Here is a 17,586-nt window from a genome sequence, read left to right on the forward strand (position 1 = left end):
GTTACAGAAAGTTTCTGCCCCAAAGCAGCCAATAGCTCAAGCCTTACACTCAGGCATCAAGTTTTCAAGTGTCCTCCTTCACTAACTTACACTGACCATGATGTTCCATCTTTCACACTCCAGAGAAACACCCTAGTCAACAGGCTACAGTATATGTTAGCCTGTCCTACAAAAACCAAACTATCCTAGCAAGAGAAAGCAGAGGCAAGGACAAGACAAGTCATACACATTTTAACACGTTGCACACTTACTGGATCGACCTGCCATATAATAACAGTTGTGTCCTTAGATCCTGTTGCTAGTTTAGTGCCATCATTGGAGAATTTACAGAACCACACTTCATTACAGTGCTCCGTTAGTATCTGCTGCGTATAGCATGGGAACTGTTTCCTGGGAAAAGAAAGGGATGTATTTGCAGATTAATAAGAAAGCAATAAGAGATTTATTTTTTTTAAACCGAGCTAGTAAAAACTAAAACAAAAACTTATTTAAATGCAAGATCAGACAACTTAGAAAATACTTCTATTAACAGCTGCTTCAAATAAGTACAGAATGAAGTGTCTTATCTGGTAAAAAGCTCACACCACCATCTATAGTTAGATCATAACTAATTTTAAGAAGTTAGAACTATTCTTACCCCACTCACATAATTTGTTATGTTTTCATATAACTTGGAATAAAACTGACCTCATTAGGAGTGTAACAGCTTATTACTATACACTTCCATCATGCAGAGAAAATACTGGAGTTCAAACCTCTTTGAACCCTATGGGCAGCGTTTCATTTACATGTGAGGTTTTTGGAAGTACCTAGCTCACTCAGCTGTATCTTGCCAAATCTTTAGAAGCAATTCTTACATAAAAGTTGGGTAAAAGAATAGTTTCTTTTTCCTGAATGCAGTCTTGCAGTAAGTTAGGTGTTTCTTTGCATTCATTTTGTGCCATTTTTCACTTTCTTTGCAGATATCACATACAATAGCTAAGCATAACTAACACTATAACATTATGAGCTTTCAACTTGAACTGTGTTCTCTCACAAAGTCTACATTATTTTGTAAAACATTAAGTGTTATTTTATTTACAGCTTGTCCACTGTATAAGAATTTGAGAGCTAAGCTAAAATAAACGTAGGCTTTTACAGCAGATGACTGCTTTTATAAGTAATACTGCAGTAACTACAAGTTCATTGTTCAGATGCACTAAAAGGCAGTCTCTAACTACGGACATTTTTTCCTGAACTGCAGGGATCCTGAAGTGGTTTAGTCATGTTGAGTTTTTATGCTGCTCAGTGCAACAGCGCAACACAACTCTAATGGGACACAATGGTAGTAACGTAACGACAGTCTCTGTGAATGTACAGTTGTACTTCTATCACTGGAGATGAACTGGTCTTAAAAAAAGAAAAAAAAAACACACCACACAAATGCCAAAAACAACCTACTTCCTTTAAATTTGTGTTTAAAAATGCAGTTTGGTGGTAGCTGGGCTGACATACACCTGAAAAACTACTTCTTACCAGAAGCTAGAAAAGGTTACACTTGATACAGTGTCTATATCCTCTCAATCCTTTTTTTTTTTTTACTAGAAAATACTTCCTAGTCCATGCTTAAAGACTACTGAGCAGCACTAAACAACCATACATCCTCATTTCCTGTCTTATGGTAGAGGAGGATAAACAAAATGCGCATCTCCCTATCTGTAATTGGCTTCCTTGGGTAAGTCTACTTGTTTATAGAGAAACACAAGTCTGTTCTGCCCCTGCTTTAAGCTGACCAGGAGCTGTCTAGTTGCCACTGGAACAACACTGACCCCAAGGTAAAAAGCCCTAGCTATGAAAGACATTGTTTTCCTTGAAGTCTGGAGGAAGGTGAGCAAGCCCTTACACAGATATGTGCACCTACAGGAAGAGCGTTTCATTATAATTTAGCCATATTGTAGTAAGTTAATGTTTTTCCTCAGAGCAGCAATTTGCTGTAGAAGGTGAAAGAGTCTTTATCCATAACTCATACAAAGTACAAGGGGCACGCCGTGTGCCAAGAAAGCTTTTCAGCATATTTCATTAAAAAAAACCTCAACAACTCTATAGAACAATAGCACTTGTATTTTAAAGCTTAAGAAAAGCAGCCAGGGTTTTGTAGACATGAAAAGCAAGCAGTATAATGCTGGAGCACACAATTTTTATAGTAAGGTGGCCTTCAGGTTCCTAAAAAGGGTAACAGACACAGTTAATAAGGCTGTTGCAGACACAATCCAATACTGAATTATGCTATTCACAATCCAGTCAGATCAGAGTGCTCTCACAAAAAGTTCTCTTAACTAATGAAACATACAACCCAGCAGGTCTGACTTCCTAGATATCAACAAATACATTAAATAACCCTTCTGCAGAAGGAAACAGCAGCAGTCTCGGAACAAGAAACCCAAACCGGCTGTATAAGTTTTTGTGGTTGGTAATTAGATATTATTGTAGCTCAAAAGTTTTTCTTTTTTGAAGTGTTTCGTTACAAATTGTTCTGTTCAGCATAACACGCTTGAATCATGTTGCTCACATATGGAAATAAAGTATTTAATAAAGTTATCTGTGATTGTATTTACAGAAGTTCTAAATTCTAAATAAAACAGTGACTTTTTAATTCCCTGTACGTACAATGGAAGATTTGTTCCTTAACTTCCACAATGGTTCTTTTTCATAAATGCTACATTAAACTAGTACCTAGAAAGCAGCTGCATTCACCTCTCATTTCGGCTTCACTATTTGTTTGTAAACTCAGACTAAAGTTTAGGGTTTTTTTCCATGTAAACACAGGGACGGAAAAACAAACACAAAACCCACAAACAAAACACCCGACTTGGCTGAAGGTTCTCAAAACCAGAAGTGACCGCCCCCAAGAGCATCAGTTCTCTACTATCAAAATCTCAGGCACAATAAGGAAATCCCTCACCTTCACTCCCAAAAGTTTCTCCCTCTTATCTCCCACTCTTATGAAGTGATTAAGTTTTAGTTATACATTTTACCTATTAGTGCAATTCAAGCATGCTTGATCAAAATATTGCCAGGAGTCCAAAACAGATTAGTTCCAACTAAAAAAGGGGAAGTTGTCAGTGTTCTATCATTTAAGTAGTACAGAACTGAAATTGTCTAAGCTATTAGACTACTGTTACTTCTGTCAGTTTAATCAAAATTTGGCTTCCACTGTCTTTAACTCACCTCATTATGCCCAAGCATGGCAGCAAGTACATCGCACCACATACTGATCTCTGACCCCTGCAACAGGTAGGTACAATAGGTTGAGTTGAGGACAGAATGGAAGCCTGTATTTTGAAGTGGGCTTTTTTGGAATTAAAGTAGTCACGAGAGTATGTATGTATACATACCAAATAAGCAAGCTTAGGAAGTACCCACATTAGGTGAAAGAAAACCCCAAAAACCTATGCCCAAACTTATGTCAGCAAATAGATTTAGATGGGTGAAATTCAAGTCCAGATTTGTTGCTTATAGCAACTTTTATACCCAGCTCTAGCTAGTCCGACTTCAGTAAACCATGCTCTTTAAAAGTTGGCTTGAACACTCTTTGGGGTTTGATTAATCACATCAAACCCCTACAGAACATCCAGTGTTAGTTTGGGAATTGTAGAAAGACTAAAATTAAACCTCTTTCCTTAGCCTGATTTTAAGACTCACTTATGAAGTAGGAAAGCCACAACTGCAGTATGATCATTTCTCAAAAGGGGAACAGTCAAATGTCTGCAAACACACACTTGAAACTGCTGTAACTATGTTAGACAGCAAAATTGCAACCTATACAACAGTCTAAAAAAGTTACTTGAATACATGAAGTACCAAGGATAATAATCTTAAAACTTTAAGATGGCTGCAGTGAAGTACTATAGAAGCCTGGATCTTTAAAAAATAGATTCCAAGCAACCCAGTTGAAGCAGCTGAGTTCAGAAGGTTTCTATATAAATTTATCAGTACTTAAATTCCTCAGATGAGCTAACCTTAACATAAAAAAATTCCCTGGTAAGCCCAAGTGTCGGCCTGTTACATGAACAAACACAGGGGTATCATACACAGTCCTTATTTTCTAGGTGCCCTAGCCCTCATTCCATTACTACACCATGCACAGAATCTTTCAAAAAAGGCTACACTGAGTTTTTAGGTCCTTGGCAGAGTTCTGCTGGATGAGAAAAAAACACTCAAGTCAGCCATTTGTTACAAACCGACATCTTCCTGCTTCATGTCTAATGGAGTGTGGTATTTTGAAGATTCAGAAGCAGCATCAGTTTCGTGAAATAAAAAGTTATCCAGATAGTTTTAAGAGGTAATACATAGGTATAAGAGGTGTTCAATTTTTACTACCATACAAATCTGAGAAAACAGTTCTTTATATCATTTGTATTCTATGTTACGTAAACCAGAAATATCTATAGCACCTTTCTACTCTGTTTTAACGCTTGTGTCTAAAAGCACCTCACTGTCCACTACTAAAAGCTGAAAGCTGACTTCATGAAGTATCCTTCAGTAGGCTTTCTGCATTCCAGTAAGCTTGAATACAGTCTGGATAAGTAAGATGCTAGTGATTCTCCAGTGAAAAAAAACAGCAATCACATGTTGATGAATAAAGAGATTGGCTGTCCAAAATCACAAGAAACAAGTGGCTAACAATTAGCACAGTAATATATTCTATTCATACCCATCTGATTAAAGTTTTAAAGCTTCAGTCTGACCCCATTATCCCCATATCAAGCCACAAAGCCTCTTATACACAGCTTCTCTATGCCCCACCACCACTCATTTAATGAGAACTGTCTTTTCCCAGTCAACTCCTGTTAAACCAACTCAAAGCAGTCTTCGTGTTCCTTTTAACAGTAGGTACAATTAGATTATTTTAAAAGACAAAGAAAAGATATTGTTGCCCACCTAAAAAGTAGCAAAAGTTTTCTTACCTACTACAAACATGATCTATTAGCAGCGAGACAGAATCTAGATTACTATCTAGTTTGGTATTATGATATAGGCACCGGTCCCGTTGTAGTTCCACAGCCTGACGTAGCAGGTTCTGTAAACGCCTTGGAGGAAGCATCACTGAAGGGGGTAGGTACGCTTTAAAAAAGTCATTAAGAAAAACAAACAAAAAAAAAGATTTATCGAAACCAAGTCACAAATAAGAGTGTTTTGATTTGAGTGGTTTCAGCAGAGACTTTAATAAATAAAGCTCAGAAGCTTCAGGAAAATAGTGCATATTGTCAAATTTACAGCTATACATCTGGAATTAGAAGCATGAACTTCCGAGAAGTAGAGCTGCATGCAAGGTATTTGTAGCTATAGCATATGTTGTCCTGGCCAACAAGCACTATTTACACAAGCTAACTCAAAACTCAATACTTCACAGAGTTTGTAAAATTATAAAACAACAGTATCAGCTGTGTTAATTTAAGGAATTCTCTATTAACATTACCAAAATAAAGAATACCTTGAGTTTTACAACTCTGATACATAGTACTACACCAGCCACAAAAAAGAGAGAGGAGAAGCCATCATTCATAGCAAAGTCTGAGACCACTATCAACCAGTACTAGTACCACTAGTGGTTATAGGCTCCACTCAAATTTCAACCTCTCAGTGTAGCTGGCATTTACAAAACACTCCCTGCCCCTCCTCTGAACTGCACATTTAATCATCAAGTTATATTATTACTGCAAACAGCAGAGCTAAGAAATACGAGCTCCTGTTACAAACAGTTTATCAGAGACAGCAAGAGGTTAGATACAGAAGATCAAAGGGTAAAGGCATCCCCATTAACCAAGAAATACAAAAACAAAACCAGAAAATGCAGTTAAAGCCAATTCCCTGAGATATGTCATTATGTAATATGTACTGGATTTACGGAGGTGGGAATAAATTCTAAACACTAGAACATCTTACTCTGGAGTTTGTCCAAAAGTTTAGATCTGGAAGCTGTTCCTTTCCCTTCCCACTCTGCTTTTGCACGCAAGTCTTCGGCATGGCTACACATCAGATACCTGTTTAAAGAAGCGCACACACACCAAGAGACCAAGTCTTTCTGGAATAATTATTTTAACTGTTAAACACGACATACATAATAGCATTCTTAATGAACTGGAAACAGGTGACCTAAGATAAGAGACTGATAAGACAAAGGGGAGGGGACTGTTCCACACAAACATGCATCTTCTTCAGAACAAATGTCTACAAATTGGCAATAGAAGAAGAAAACAAACCACAGATTTTGGGAAGGCAGAAATGTCTTATTTTCATCAAAGAACAAACTAGACTATATTCACCTACTTATTCAATTATAAGATAACAGGTTAATAATTCTCAAGATCAGATGACTGTACATGCATATGTATAAATTTGAGTTCTAGTAGTATAAAATTAAATCACAATTAGGTTATTTTCAAGCATCTGAAACAGAACATTGTCTACTGCATAGTCTTCTTTACTCACCATTTTAGCATATCTCACTACAGTCTACTAATCAACAGGATAATAGCCTTAATACAGTTTGAGCTTTCACAGTGTCAGCTATCAAAAGCTATGGAATTTCTTAGAAAATGCCACTGAAAGAGCTCTCAAAGTCCAAACACTTACCCACTGAGGATATGAATGCGTTCTGTATTATATTTCAGAGGCGTCAGTTCACAGCGTAGAACTTGAAGTGCCTCCAGGACCTTGCCATCCTCCAGGTACTCCAGGTACTTCTGCTGCAGCAGCAAAAACTTCATCCTCTGACATGACAGAAAGCAGCAGTCAGGGGAAAAAGGTTGACTGAAGTTTCAGAAAACGTTTGAGCCTAAACAGAACAGTAGAAAGCATTCTACTATGCCCTTCGGAAACACAGCTATATGTAATGTTTCATTACTTAGCTTCTTTTTGCTGGGTTTTCAACAACATTGCAGCAATTAAGTTATCCGTGAATTTCCTTCCTGCCTTATGGGGCTCCATGTGTCTTCCTACCTCGTTCCTCAGTTCCCTCCCTTCAACTCGCCTCATCTCTCTTCCCAATCTTACATTCAATTAAGAAAAATGCCCCAAAGCAGCTAATCACATATTTAAGACTGCACGACAGCACAGAATACAACAGGCCAACTCAGTTCTCATACTGCTTACACAGGAGCGGACATGGATTGTTTGCATAGCTGCATAATATATAGCAATAACAAATTGACACTGCCTGAGGTTTTGGTTTGTAGTTCCATGTTAAGTTGTTTTCCTTGGGCATAGTATCATTTTCAGGATTATAGAAAAAAACAGTTTCCTATATTTAGGAATCACTTCAATCCTCAGCAGTAATCACTGCTATTTCACAGTGTTCCTTTCATCTTGCACAGCTTTTGGTTGTTTTCTCTTAAAAAAGAAAATCAAGCCTGCTATTCTAACAACAAATGTCTGGCAGATAAAGAAAAGAAATTAAGGTATTCACTTACTATACTCAAAAACCTGAATTTCTAATACCAATTTATTAGAGACACAGTTTGGTTGGTTTTGGATGAAACCAACTAGCCTGTGTTTGCACATCTTCTTTACTGCTAGCAGCTATCAGAGAGAAAAGACATTTCTGGTCCACAAGACTCACCAGGTTAAAGAGGAAAGCATACATTCTTAAGACATACCAGTGAGAAACCAAATGAAGATTAAGTGCAGCAAATTACATTTGCTTTTCTAACAAACACACCACCAGTTCAATCACCAGCTTCCTCTGCCTTGTCAGACCTCAGGCACCTCACTATTTTCATGCTCATATTTGGTCAATGTTTACTTAGTTTCAAACACACTGCTAGCCTCCTTAAGTAGAGGAATAATCGAGAAGTTTAAGATGCTCCTGTCCTACTAAAGCTTACATGAAAGTTTAAGGCTTACTATATGTAAAATCCAAAGTTAAAATATCAAGCAGTTTCACTTTCCAGAGATGTTCAGTGCTTCAAAAGAATAAAGTTTCCACATACAGTGCTATTAACTTACCACACAGCTTTGTGAAACGTAAAACATTACACAGTAGAGGTGATTTACGGTCAAAGATGTCTGTGGTACTCTACTGTCCTGTACATGACAGGTAAACCCCTACTACATTCCCTATCCAGTTCTTTAGTTTATTTCGAATTGTTAGAGCATCACTGTACAGTTTTTCCAGGTGAGAGAACATTTTTTGGTGTTCTGACATGTAGACAACCAAAAGAAAGATATCCCAATTATTTACAGCCTCAGTGGTTGGTTCCATGCTGGTTGGAGCCAGCAGACCTCACGCTGTTTGCTTATATACTTAGCAGCAGGAGGGATAAGAGCTTCCTCTCCCAGCTATGCGTGTGCTCACATGGATGCATGGAGGTACTCAGGTAGTAGTCATATACCATATTTCACTCCTCTTGGTCACCTCACACTGATGATCACCATCAGATTAAAAAAAAAAAAAAAAAGAATCATAGAATCGTTAGGGCTGGAAGGGACCTTCAAAGGCCATCTAGTCTAACCCCCCTGCAAGGAACAGGGATATCTCCAACTAGATCAGGTTGTTCAGGGCCTCATCCAACCGGGCCTTGAACGTCTCCAGGGATGGAGCATCCACCACCTCTCTGGGCAACCTGTTCCAGTGTTCTACAACTCTCATGGTAAATATAGTAAATAGTCTGATCCTTCCAGTTTGTAATAAAAACTATAATCCCTCCAACTCTTTCTTCTCTATTCGCTGCATACAATATTTATCACATTTAAGGGAAAGATGATATAAATTTAATAACTATATCTGTATCTAATTACTCTTTCTCCCTCCCTACTCTTAGGGACTTCTTTAGGACTTGACATGTTAATTTCCTTTTGTTAGGGGAAAAAGTAAAAAGATCTGAAAACCCTAAGGAAAAAACAGTTTTTGTAACACCAGTCCTAACAATTCCACAGAAGCATTACAGGAATGTTACCATGCAGAATGTTGTTGCCAAGTTATCTAAAGACACATAACTTGAGTTTTGGGTTAGAAAGTATAATTTCAAAAAAAAAAGTCATCAGTGCTATGTGTGACTTTGGCATATTAGGAGTATAAAAACCTCCAGAACAACACAGTACTGTACACTTCATGCAGGAGTCTACTGTTAACATAATGGAGAATTAGAATAAAAGGTAAATTGCAATTTAAAACTGCTTATCTATAGCAAAAGGCAGGGACTACAGTAAAGTGTTGATAGGGAAATTAAATTGATTTTCTAAGCTATTTTGATAACTGCTCCAAAACTTGCCCTACAGCACACACAAACAATGGCGCGAACGCAGCCTCCTTAAGGCAAAAGTCACACTCCAGTGACATTGTATTTCAAGTCATTTTTCACGTATCAGGACACTCACAGCCTCCTGCCACTTACTTTTGTGCAACTATTGACTTTGCTGACAAACAGATTTCGATGAACAACTGAATTTTGTCTTCGTTTTCTCTCAACTACTTATATCCCCTATAGTATTCCTAATCACTTCCAGTACCACCTTCTCATGGTAGACAAGACCATTTTGAGTACATCGTCTCTTCTAGAAAAAAAGAGAAGTTATAATATTGGCAACTGTAAGGTAAAAGCAAACTCCACCATTTAAGTAGAACAGAATGAGTATAAAACTAACCTGACACTATGCACCCACAAGAACAGCTCATTTGCCATATTCTTTAGCTGCATAGTATCCCTTCCAAAGAGGGGAAATCATTATCATAATCCAAATTACACCATGTACAATGTAATAGAAGTTCCCAGGATTTGCTGTTATCTCAGTGTTTGCAATGGAAATTCATCATTACACTCTTAACTGTTGAACAATCTAAATCTAGACACCACTATTCCTTAGCTTATACCAAAGATCCTTCACCCCGTAGGACCCATGGAAGAGTCCAATACAACAGTTTCAGCACTGCAATCTGGCTGGTTTTGTTCGGTTATTACTACCTCATCCTATCTTTCAACTCTATAGAGAGGATGAGGATAAAGTGCATTACACTTAAATGATAGCTTCTAAAACCAACAATGTTTAACCTCTGATCACCCTGGGGCAAAACTAAGACAGAGTTAACAGATTTACATGGTTTTTTTGCTTCCTTCAAACTATGGCCTTCCATTACTAACATGAATATTTAGTACTTTACTCCTTCAGTAACCTAATTGTTAGTAGGAAAGCCCCTTGCAGAATCCCAAGTTCTCCAAGTTTTTACGTGCCATGAGTCCCCAGCACTAAGTAACCGAAGGCGAAAGCCTCAGCAACACAAGTGTGAAAATAATAGGACAAGCATCCTACCACAGTCACGAAATTGGGCCATTTTGATCACTGGTTACAGTAGCAAATCTTCATAATAATGCACAATAATCTAATTTTGGGATTAGATTTGGGTGTTACTTTTAGCCTGCACATCTTAACAAGCTCCACAGCAGTTTTATCACTATACTAAGAGTTCAAAATAAATAAGTAAACACCGCTGAAACAACTCTTCTTTGAAACGAAGACATGCTGAAATTATCAGCTGATGTTTCAAGAAACACAGCAGCTATCTGCTTATAGCCTGCAGAACTAAGACCCCAATTTTCATTACTTTGTAGTCTTTATTACTTTGATAGTCTTGTAAAACACTGATAAAAAACATCCAAAACTTGAATGTAAGATTTGATATGTAAAGGGTAGAAAATATTCTGGCCTATAGAATTTAACCATACCAAATCCTATCATTTAAAGATGAATTCATTCCAGTAGGGAACTGCCCTTAATGCTGGTAGCAAGAGAGACACCATACAGGCAGGTGGAGCACTTTGCTCAAACGACAAGGTATAAATCATGGGTTTTTGTTGTATTGCCTGCTGCGGGCTGTATACCTCCAGAACCGGGCCAAAGTTCAATTTACTTTTTATTTTAATTTACTTAAAGAGGACAATTTGAAAGTATATTCTAGATGACTATAGAAGAATAATCTCCAGATTTCTTCCTAGGTTCAATTAGTTACCCAAGACAGATGCCATAATATGTCTGAGTAGTCCTAAAGTAAGCAAAACCTCAGGCTGACTTGAAGCTGATATTTTCTGTAAAGTTTTCCTACAGTTTGTCTCAAGACAGCTGTATCTTATATGCTGGAAAAGTAAACATGACTAATCACAGACTATATAGCACTCAGTTGTGTTCACACAAATAGAAATAGCAGACTGTCCTTCCTCCCTTCCCCTCCCCCAACATATCAACACACAGCATCAAAGGCTTACAAATTGAGACCAGCCATTTCACATTTAGTGATTTCACCTATAGAACTTAGAGCACTTTGCAGAAATAAGGCAATTGAAACAGGAGGAGAATTTTCAGAATACATACAATCTCTTCATTGATCAGACATGTCAAAAGCAGCTATAGATCCTGGTTATTTTGTCCAGGTCATATTAACTTTAAGGAAAACAACCAACCAACCACTAAAAACCAAGACCAAGCCACCAAACATACGCATCCCCTACTTTGTTAAATACTTTGTGTCATCTAAACTTTTAGGTACCCATTCTTCTTGTATGCACAACATTTTTCAAACACCTTGTCATACAGTATGAGTCACAAGTCAAGAAACCCAAAAATCTAATTTTCTGGTTTTAAAGAGTTACCTGCAGCAGCATCTTGTTTGGACTTTTCCTAATCAAGACATTTATCACCTTCATTAGGTCTGACTTTGTTGCAGTCAGGATTACCTACAGAGCATAAAGCATCCCTCCTTACCTGTAAAGATCTTTCACTCGTTTTCTGGGTGCTGACTATACTAATACCCACTCAATCTCAACTATGTACAAAAAAGCTAGACAGGGAGGGAGGTGGAGACAGTGCACAGTGATGGAGCAGGAACGAGCTCAACTTATCCTTGCAAACCAGTATTGTCTTACTAACACACACGTGTAAGACACTTAATACTGTTTTTTGTTTCAAATTATATGAAGTTTCATATAAACAGAACAACTTTAGAAACAAAATAGTTAATATTTCGTTCAGGTAAAGTTCAGTCTAAGCCAAGTATTTTTGTTGCACCAAGTTTTATTCAAGCATTTAGACACCTACATTAAAGAACAGTATGCTTTCAGAGCCCTTCAAAACAACAGAAGGAAAACATCCCCTTTTCCTCAAATTAAGTTCTCCAAAAGGTACAATGTTGATACTCAATTAAACCTCTTGACTCCCAGACACGCAACACACTTTAATACTACAGAGAAACTTGATAACTTCAGAAGTTAGAAGCATGAGAAAAATCTGCTTCAAATGACCATTCCTGTTCCCATACGGTGGTTTCATACTTTCAGTATCCACAAGCTACTGAAAACTGCATGCATTATTTTAAACTATTTGAACAGTAAATCTTACATATATCAAGTATTTGAGAAAAGAGAAAGTGAACTACTAGTCTAATTAAGAGGTGCTAAGCTTTGACCAAGTTAATACAACAGAATGTAAACTTCTCTCAAGTATCCTCTGATGTTTTGTTAAACATCTGTTTTTCCTACTTCACTTCCTGTTCTCTCTTTCTCTCCCTCCCCCACCAGACAGGAAATTGTCTTGACAACAAATGAATCAGCTAGAAGTGGAGCTAAGCAGCCATCAGCTGATTCTTCATTGTTTACAGTCAGAGACACTTCAAAAAGCCTTGCTACTGTTTTCTTCCTAAGTGACCGTAGTTGTTCTAACTTCATTTAATCAAAATAAATGTTTAAACACAACATAACAAGCCGTTTGAAGAGCCAAGTAATGATTTTCATCTCAAGATAGAAAAATCAAACCAAGAAACACTTTCCTCAAAGTAACTGAAATCGTAACAACACATATTGTAATTGTCAAGTCACAGGATCTACCAACCTTTATTTCTAGGTTCGTCTTTAAAAAAAAGCCAGCCAAAGAGAAAAAGCTCTAAATAAAATCCCAAACAGCAATACAAATGCATTTGCTCTTTAGAAGCCATCTGGAAAAGCAACAGTATTGTTCACGGTCTATAGCAGCCTCTACATTCTTGTTATGTGCTATTACAATGCCAACTCCACATCAGTATTCCTGTATTCCATTTCTAAACTTCTCTTCCCTCCCCTCAAGAAAGCCTAACTCCCACAAACATAGAGATTGTGAAAAGTATTTTAAGTTTGAAATTAGTATTCAACATAGGCAGTTTCTACAGAAACTGACCTATTTTAGAACTGTTACAGGATTTATATATCAGCTAAGTATGTTTAACAACGTTTAAACATTCAGTACACCAAATATTATCCTCAATACTTTTGGGCTTCCTATCTCACATTCTAAAAAGAGATTTTAAAAGTTCAGATTAGTATAACATTTGAGATAGCATGCAAGCCTCTTAAAGTAAACAAAAAAAGAAAACAAGAACTATGGACAACCAACTTCACAGTGAAAGATTACCCCACTACAATCAGTCCAACTATACAGCTCTGAAAGAGTTCAAGTGTGCCTCTTACCACAATTGCATGCGGAGAATGCACTAAGGCCTTAAGTTCATTCAGGTCGTTCTCAGCCTGCAGAAATCAGCATAAGAAAAAAAAAAAACAAAAACAAACAAACAAAAAAGTATATGAGGAGGGTGGATTTTTAATTCTCTCACAGATACTATAAATTTAAACAGTGGTTAATACAGTCCTATAAGCCCTACGTTACCTTATCCCATTCTCCTTCCATGACATGATTGCGGAATTTGGTAGCAGAAGGATGTTCTAAACGACATCCTGACTCTTGCATGAGAAGATCAACAGTCTGGCTGCAGGAGAGATACAGTGTAAAAAAACCCGACCAGTTTTACCCTCGCAAATATACCACCTGCTATGATAACAGTTAGCTATATTTAAAAGTAACTTTAACAAAGCAAGAATACTATGACCAGATTCAGATGCTTGTCCAAAAAGACTATCTCAGTTGCTTGAGACATGTAAACAGCTACCTGTATCTAAAGCAAGTTGTCAATGAGCTCGAAAGCTTCGCTGAAGTACCATAAAGTATGTGACTTACCAGCTACCACAAACAGCCATCCCTGCACAGAAGATAAACTTCATGAAGGAAGATAAAGACTAAAAAGCTGTTAGCTACTGGCTACTATCCCCTGCCCTCTCCCTCCCACCCCACAAAAGAACGCAGAGAGCCACTACATCTGCAACAGGACTTTTTCTTCTTCATCACATATTAAAAGACTGGCTCCTTAAAATAAAATAAACAAACTCATGAACCTGTAGCCCTCCCCCTTTTACACTAAAAATAGCTTATTTACTGTGGTGTCGTCTATGAACAGTCACGAGTTGTCTGCTGCTGTAAACTTGCCTCTTGTGTCAGAGACAATTTATTTTATGTGCTAAGTTCTTTATAATTGACCCATTCCACAGTGTTTTGAAGACTCCTTTTCTGGCAGCTACATTAAGACCTTACAGGACTTCCAAAACTATGATGTGCTGGCTTTAGCTTTACTCACAAAGTGAGTGTTGTGATTACAGTCTTAAGACTTCCCCTACTCCACTGGAAAATTATTTTCACTATTCTGACATTAAGAACGAGCCAACATACTCGTCCCTAGTCTACAGATAAGACTGTTATTAAAAACATGTGTCCAGCACAAATCTGCAGAGGCCTTCACCACTTACAGGGACGAAGGTTTTCACAGCGAAACCAAACAGCCTATTTAAGCGGCAGTTTAGATTGTGCTCGCTTCCTCCGAGCTGACAAGCCAAATCTTGGAGCTCATCTGCAAAAAGCTGCCCCCGCCCGCCCCCCTCCCCCGCCCAGCTGCGGGCTCCATGATGTTTACCAGGTAACTTCTCCCCCACTAACACATTCGTATTGATCTACCCTTATCGGTGTGCAACTCGACTTCCATATTGCCATCCCTGGCAAAGGCAGCTCCCGGCCTGTCCCTTCGCAGACACCGAGCTGCCCGGCACAGGCTTGGAAAACACATCTCCGGCTCCATTTTTTTTTCGGGAGCCGGCCTGCCCCCACTGCTCTGCCTCTCACCCCGGCACCGCTCTCTCCTCGCTGGGGACTACCAGGCTGCGACAGGGCAGGTTTCGCCACCAACCCTTCCTCCAGAGGTCTCTTCGTCTCCCCCCGCCCCGGCTCCCCACCTCGGGCTGCCCATCCTCTGCGGAGGCCATCGGTCTCCTTCGACCCCGCGCCGGACCCTGTCGCCCCCTCCCCGCCGACGGAGAGGAGGACAGCGGGGCGCCTGTGCGGGGCCGTCCCCGGGCCCCACGGAGGCCCTTCGGTCAGGGCGCTCCGGCCGGCTCGGGGAGGGAAGGGAAGGGAAGGGAAGGAGTCGTCGTGTGTCGTCCGTCCCCCCCCCGCTCGGGCTGCGCTCCCCCTTGCCGACCGCGGCCTCCTCGCCTCCGCGGCCGCGGCCACTTACTTGAGGCCCAGGCCGTGGAGGTGCTGCCCGATCAGCCGGATCACGTCCTCGTCGGACTGCGAGAGCCGCTTCTTCTTCTTCAGGGCGCTGCCGCCGCCGCCGCCGCCCCCCAGCTCCGCGGCGGCCGGGCCGGGGCCCCCGGCGGCGGGCACCCCGTTGTTGACACTGAGGCCGCCGGGGCTGCCGCCGCCGCTGTTGGCCGAGGGCAGCAGCCCGTTGGCGTGGGCCAGCTGGTCACCGGGGGCCGTGCCCGCCGAGGCCTCGCCGTTCTGGGCGCTCAGGCAGCCCAGCTCCGGGCCCGCCGGCCCCTGCGGCGGCTGCTGCTGCTGCTGACCCCCTCCTGCCCCGTTGGCCTGCATGGCGCTACCGACGCCGCCGCTGCTGCTGCCGCTGCTGCTGCCTCTGAGCGGGGCGGCGGCGGGGGCGAGCCCGGCGGGGAGCGAGGGGGACTGGGACGAGGTGAGGCCTGCTCTGCCCGCGGAAGCCCCGGGCTCTCCTGCTCCCTCCACCGCCGCCGCCGGGGAGGCCCGGGCTTTCTTCCGCGGGGGCGGGGAGGCTCCGCCGGTGTCCGAGTCGGAGGAGGAGGAAGCGGAGGCCAGAGTTTCCTCGCCGAGAGCGGCCGTGGTGGGAAGCCGGGGGGGCGAGGAGGGGGAGGCGGCGGGGGTGAGGGGAGGCGGAGCGGGGCCCTGTGCCCCCCGGGGGTCCCGGAGGCAGCGCCGCCGCCCGCTCGGGGCTCCCTCTGGCGATGGCGGCCGCCGCTGCCCTGAGCCCCCGCCCGGCAGCCCCAGGCGCCCGGCCCGCTCCGCTCGCTGCCCGCTGGGTTTGTCTCCTCTCAGCCCAGCTGCAGCCTAATGGAGTCCGGGCCGGGACGTCACAGGAAATTCCTATACTGCCCCCTACACACACTTCCGCCGCCTGGGGCTGGGGGTGGGGTATGGGCCCTATAGGTGCCGGGGGGCGGCGGCGGGGCAGGCCCCGGGATCAGCGCCGGCGCCCCGCGTCGCTCCCGCCCGGCCTCCGGGGCCGGGGTCCACCGATGGCTGTCGGGGCTGTAGGCGTCCTGCCTGGGGGGCATCCCGGGGGCGATCCCGGGGGCCGGTGCCCGTGCCCGTGCCCGTGCCCGTCAGTCCCGGGGCCAGAGCTCCGCGGCAGAGACGTGCGACGGTGGGCACGTGTGACATGCGGCGAGCGCCCGCCGCCCGGACACGTCTCGGTGGGACAGGCCGCCCCGTAAGGCGACGGAGGTGACCAGGCGGAGGGGGGTGATGGCAACTTCCTGCAGCAATCTGGGGTTTTTTTTAATAAAAAAAAAAGGAGAAATGCTCGGCGAAGTCGCATGCTGTCATTGCCCGGGTTGGTTACTGGAAGGGTTCACACCCACGGCTGGTCTTCTGTAGTCGTGGCATGCATCGGCACGGAAGAGGGGAGAAAACAGCAGTTTTGCCGTAGATCTTCCAGGAGTGTTGGGAGCTGGGGCACATTTGTGGGGGCAGGTTGTTTGAAGACACTGGGCGTTTTAGGGGTCCCAGTCTCTGCTCTGAGGTGTCTCCCTTCCCACCCCTCCTGTGCGATGGAGGGGAAGCTCAAATCCTCAGCCAAGTCTCTGGCCAAAAGTCATGAGACGAGGGACATCTTAGTCTTTAAAAATAACGTATTGAATACGTTGTGTGTTATTTGGTTTAGAGCCTGGAATTTTCTTTTTTTATATTCTCAAGCTTTTCTCCAAAACCCAAAGGGGGATAACAAAACTTTTTTTTCTGACTGAAAGCTGAGATTAACATCTCGTCATCTTCACCTTCAGAAGTTGAGGTTTTAGGAGCACTGAATGTTACCGACATTGATGATAAATGTTGGTAAAATGATAAGTTTGGACAATAGCGCTTTCTTTCAAGTGCAGCTTTGGAGAAGTCTGACTGAGGGAAGCGATGGGCCCAAGACCAGAGGAGAAGTCTGTGAAGAGATAAAATCCCCTAAAGGAATGAAACCAGAGACTGCATGGAGGTCCAGCCAATTGAAGCAGATCCCATACCTTGGCTCTGTTTAGAGGCCTTGGAAGGTGTTTGACTGATACCAGCTGAACCACCCTTACAACAATGGGAGAGGTTAGAAAGAGCATTGTCACTGCACGCCGCCCAAGTGTTAAATTCAGTGTAGGGTTAAATTCAACACTGGTCTTCCAGAGAGAGGAGTGT

At 42.0% G+C, this 17,586-nt stretch overlaps 1 protein-coding gene across 3 annotated transcripts in view; it reads right to left on the reverse strand.

Annotated features, from left to right (window-relative positions):
- WDR26 (WD repeat domain 26) overlaps positions 1 to 15,753 on the reverse strand; it is a 30,395-nt gene extending 14,642 nt beyond the window's left edge. The window contains exons 1-8 of one of the 3 annotated variants that reach the window (XM_086631751.1): positions 15,395 to 15,753; positions 13,663 to 13,762; positions 13,467 to 13,523; positions 6,616 to 6,752; positions 5,926 to 6,023; positions 4,947 to 5,103; positions 3,208 to 3,264; positions 252 to 390 (exon numbers count right to left, since the gene is read on the reverse strand). In XM_086631751.1, coding sequence (XP_086487877.1) covers positions 252 to 390; positions 3,208 to 3,264; positions 4,947 to 5,103; positions 5,926 to 6,023; positions 6,616 to 6,752; positions 13,467 to 13,523; positions 13,663 to 13,762; positions 15,395 to 15,753 — 1,104 coding nt within the window. Of the gene's footprint in view, positions 1 to 251; positions 391 to 3,207; positions 3,265 to 4,946; positions 5,104 to 5,925; positions 6,024 to 6,615; positions 6,753 to 13,415; positions 13,524 to 13,662; positions 13,763 to 15,394 lie in introns of all 3 variants that reach the window. The other 2 variants (XM_086631753.1, XM_086631752.1) reach the window with 2 other exon arrangements.
- Between the last annotated feature and the right edge of the window lie 1,833 nt (positions 15,754 to 17,586).

Source organism: Tauraco erythrolophus, chromosome 2, assembly GCF_009769465.1.
Source record: "Tauraco erythrolophus isolate bTauEry1 chromosome 2, bTauEry1.pri, whole genome shotgun sequence".
NCBI classification, from domain to species: domain Eukaryota; kingdom Metazoa; phylum Chordata; class Aves; order Musophagiformes; family Musophagidae; genus Tauraco; species Tauraco erythrolophus.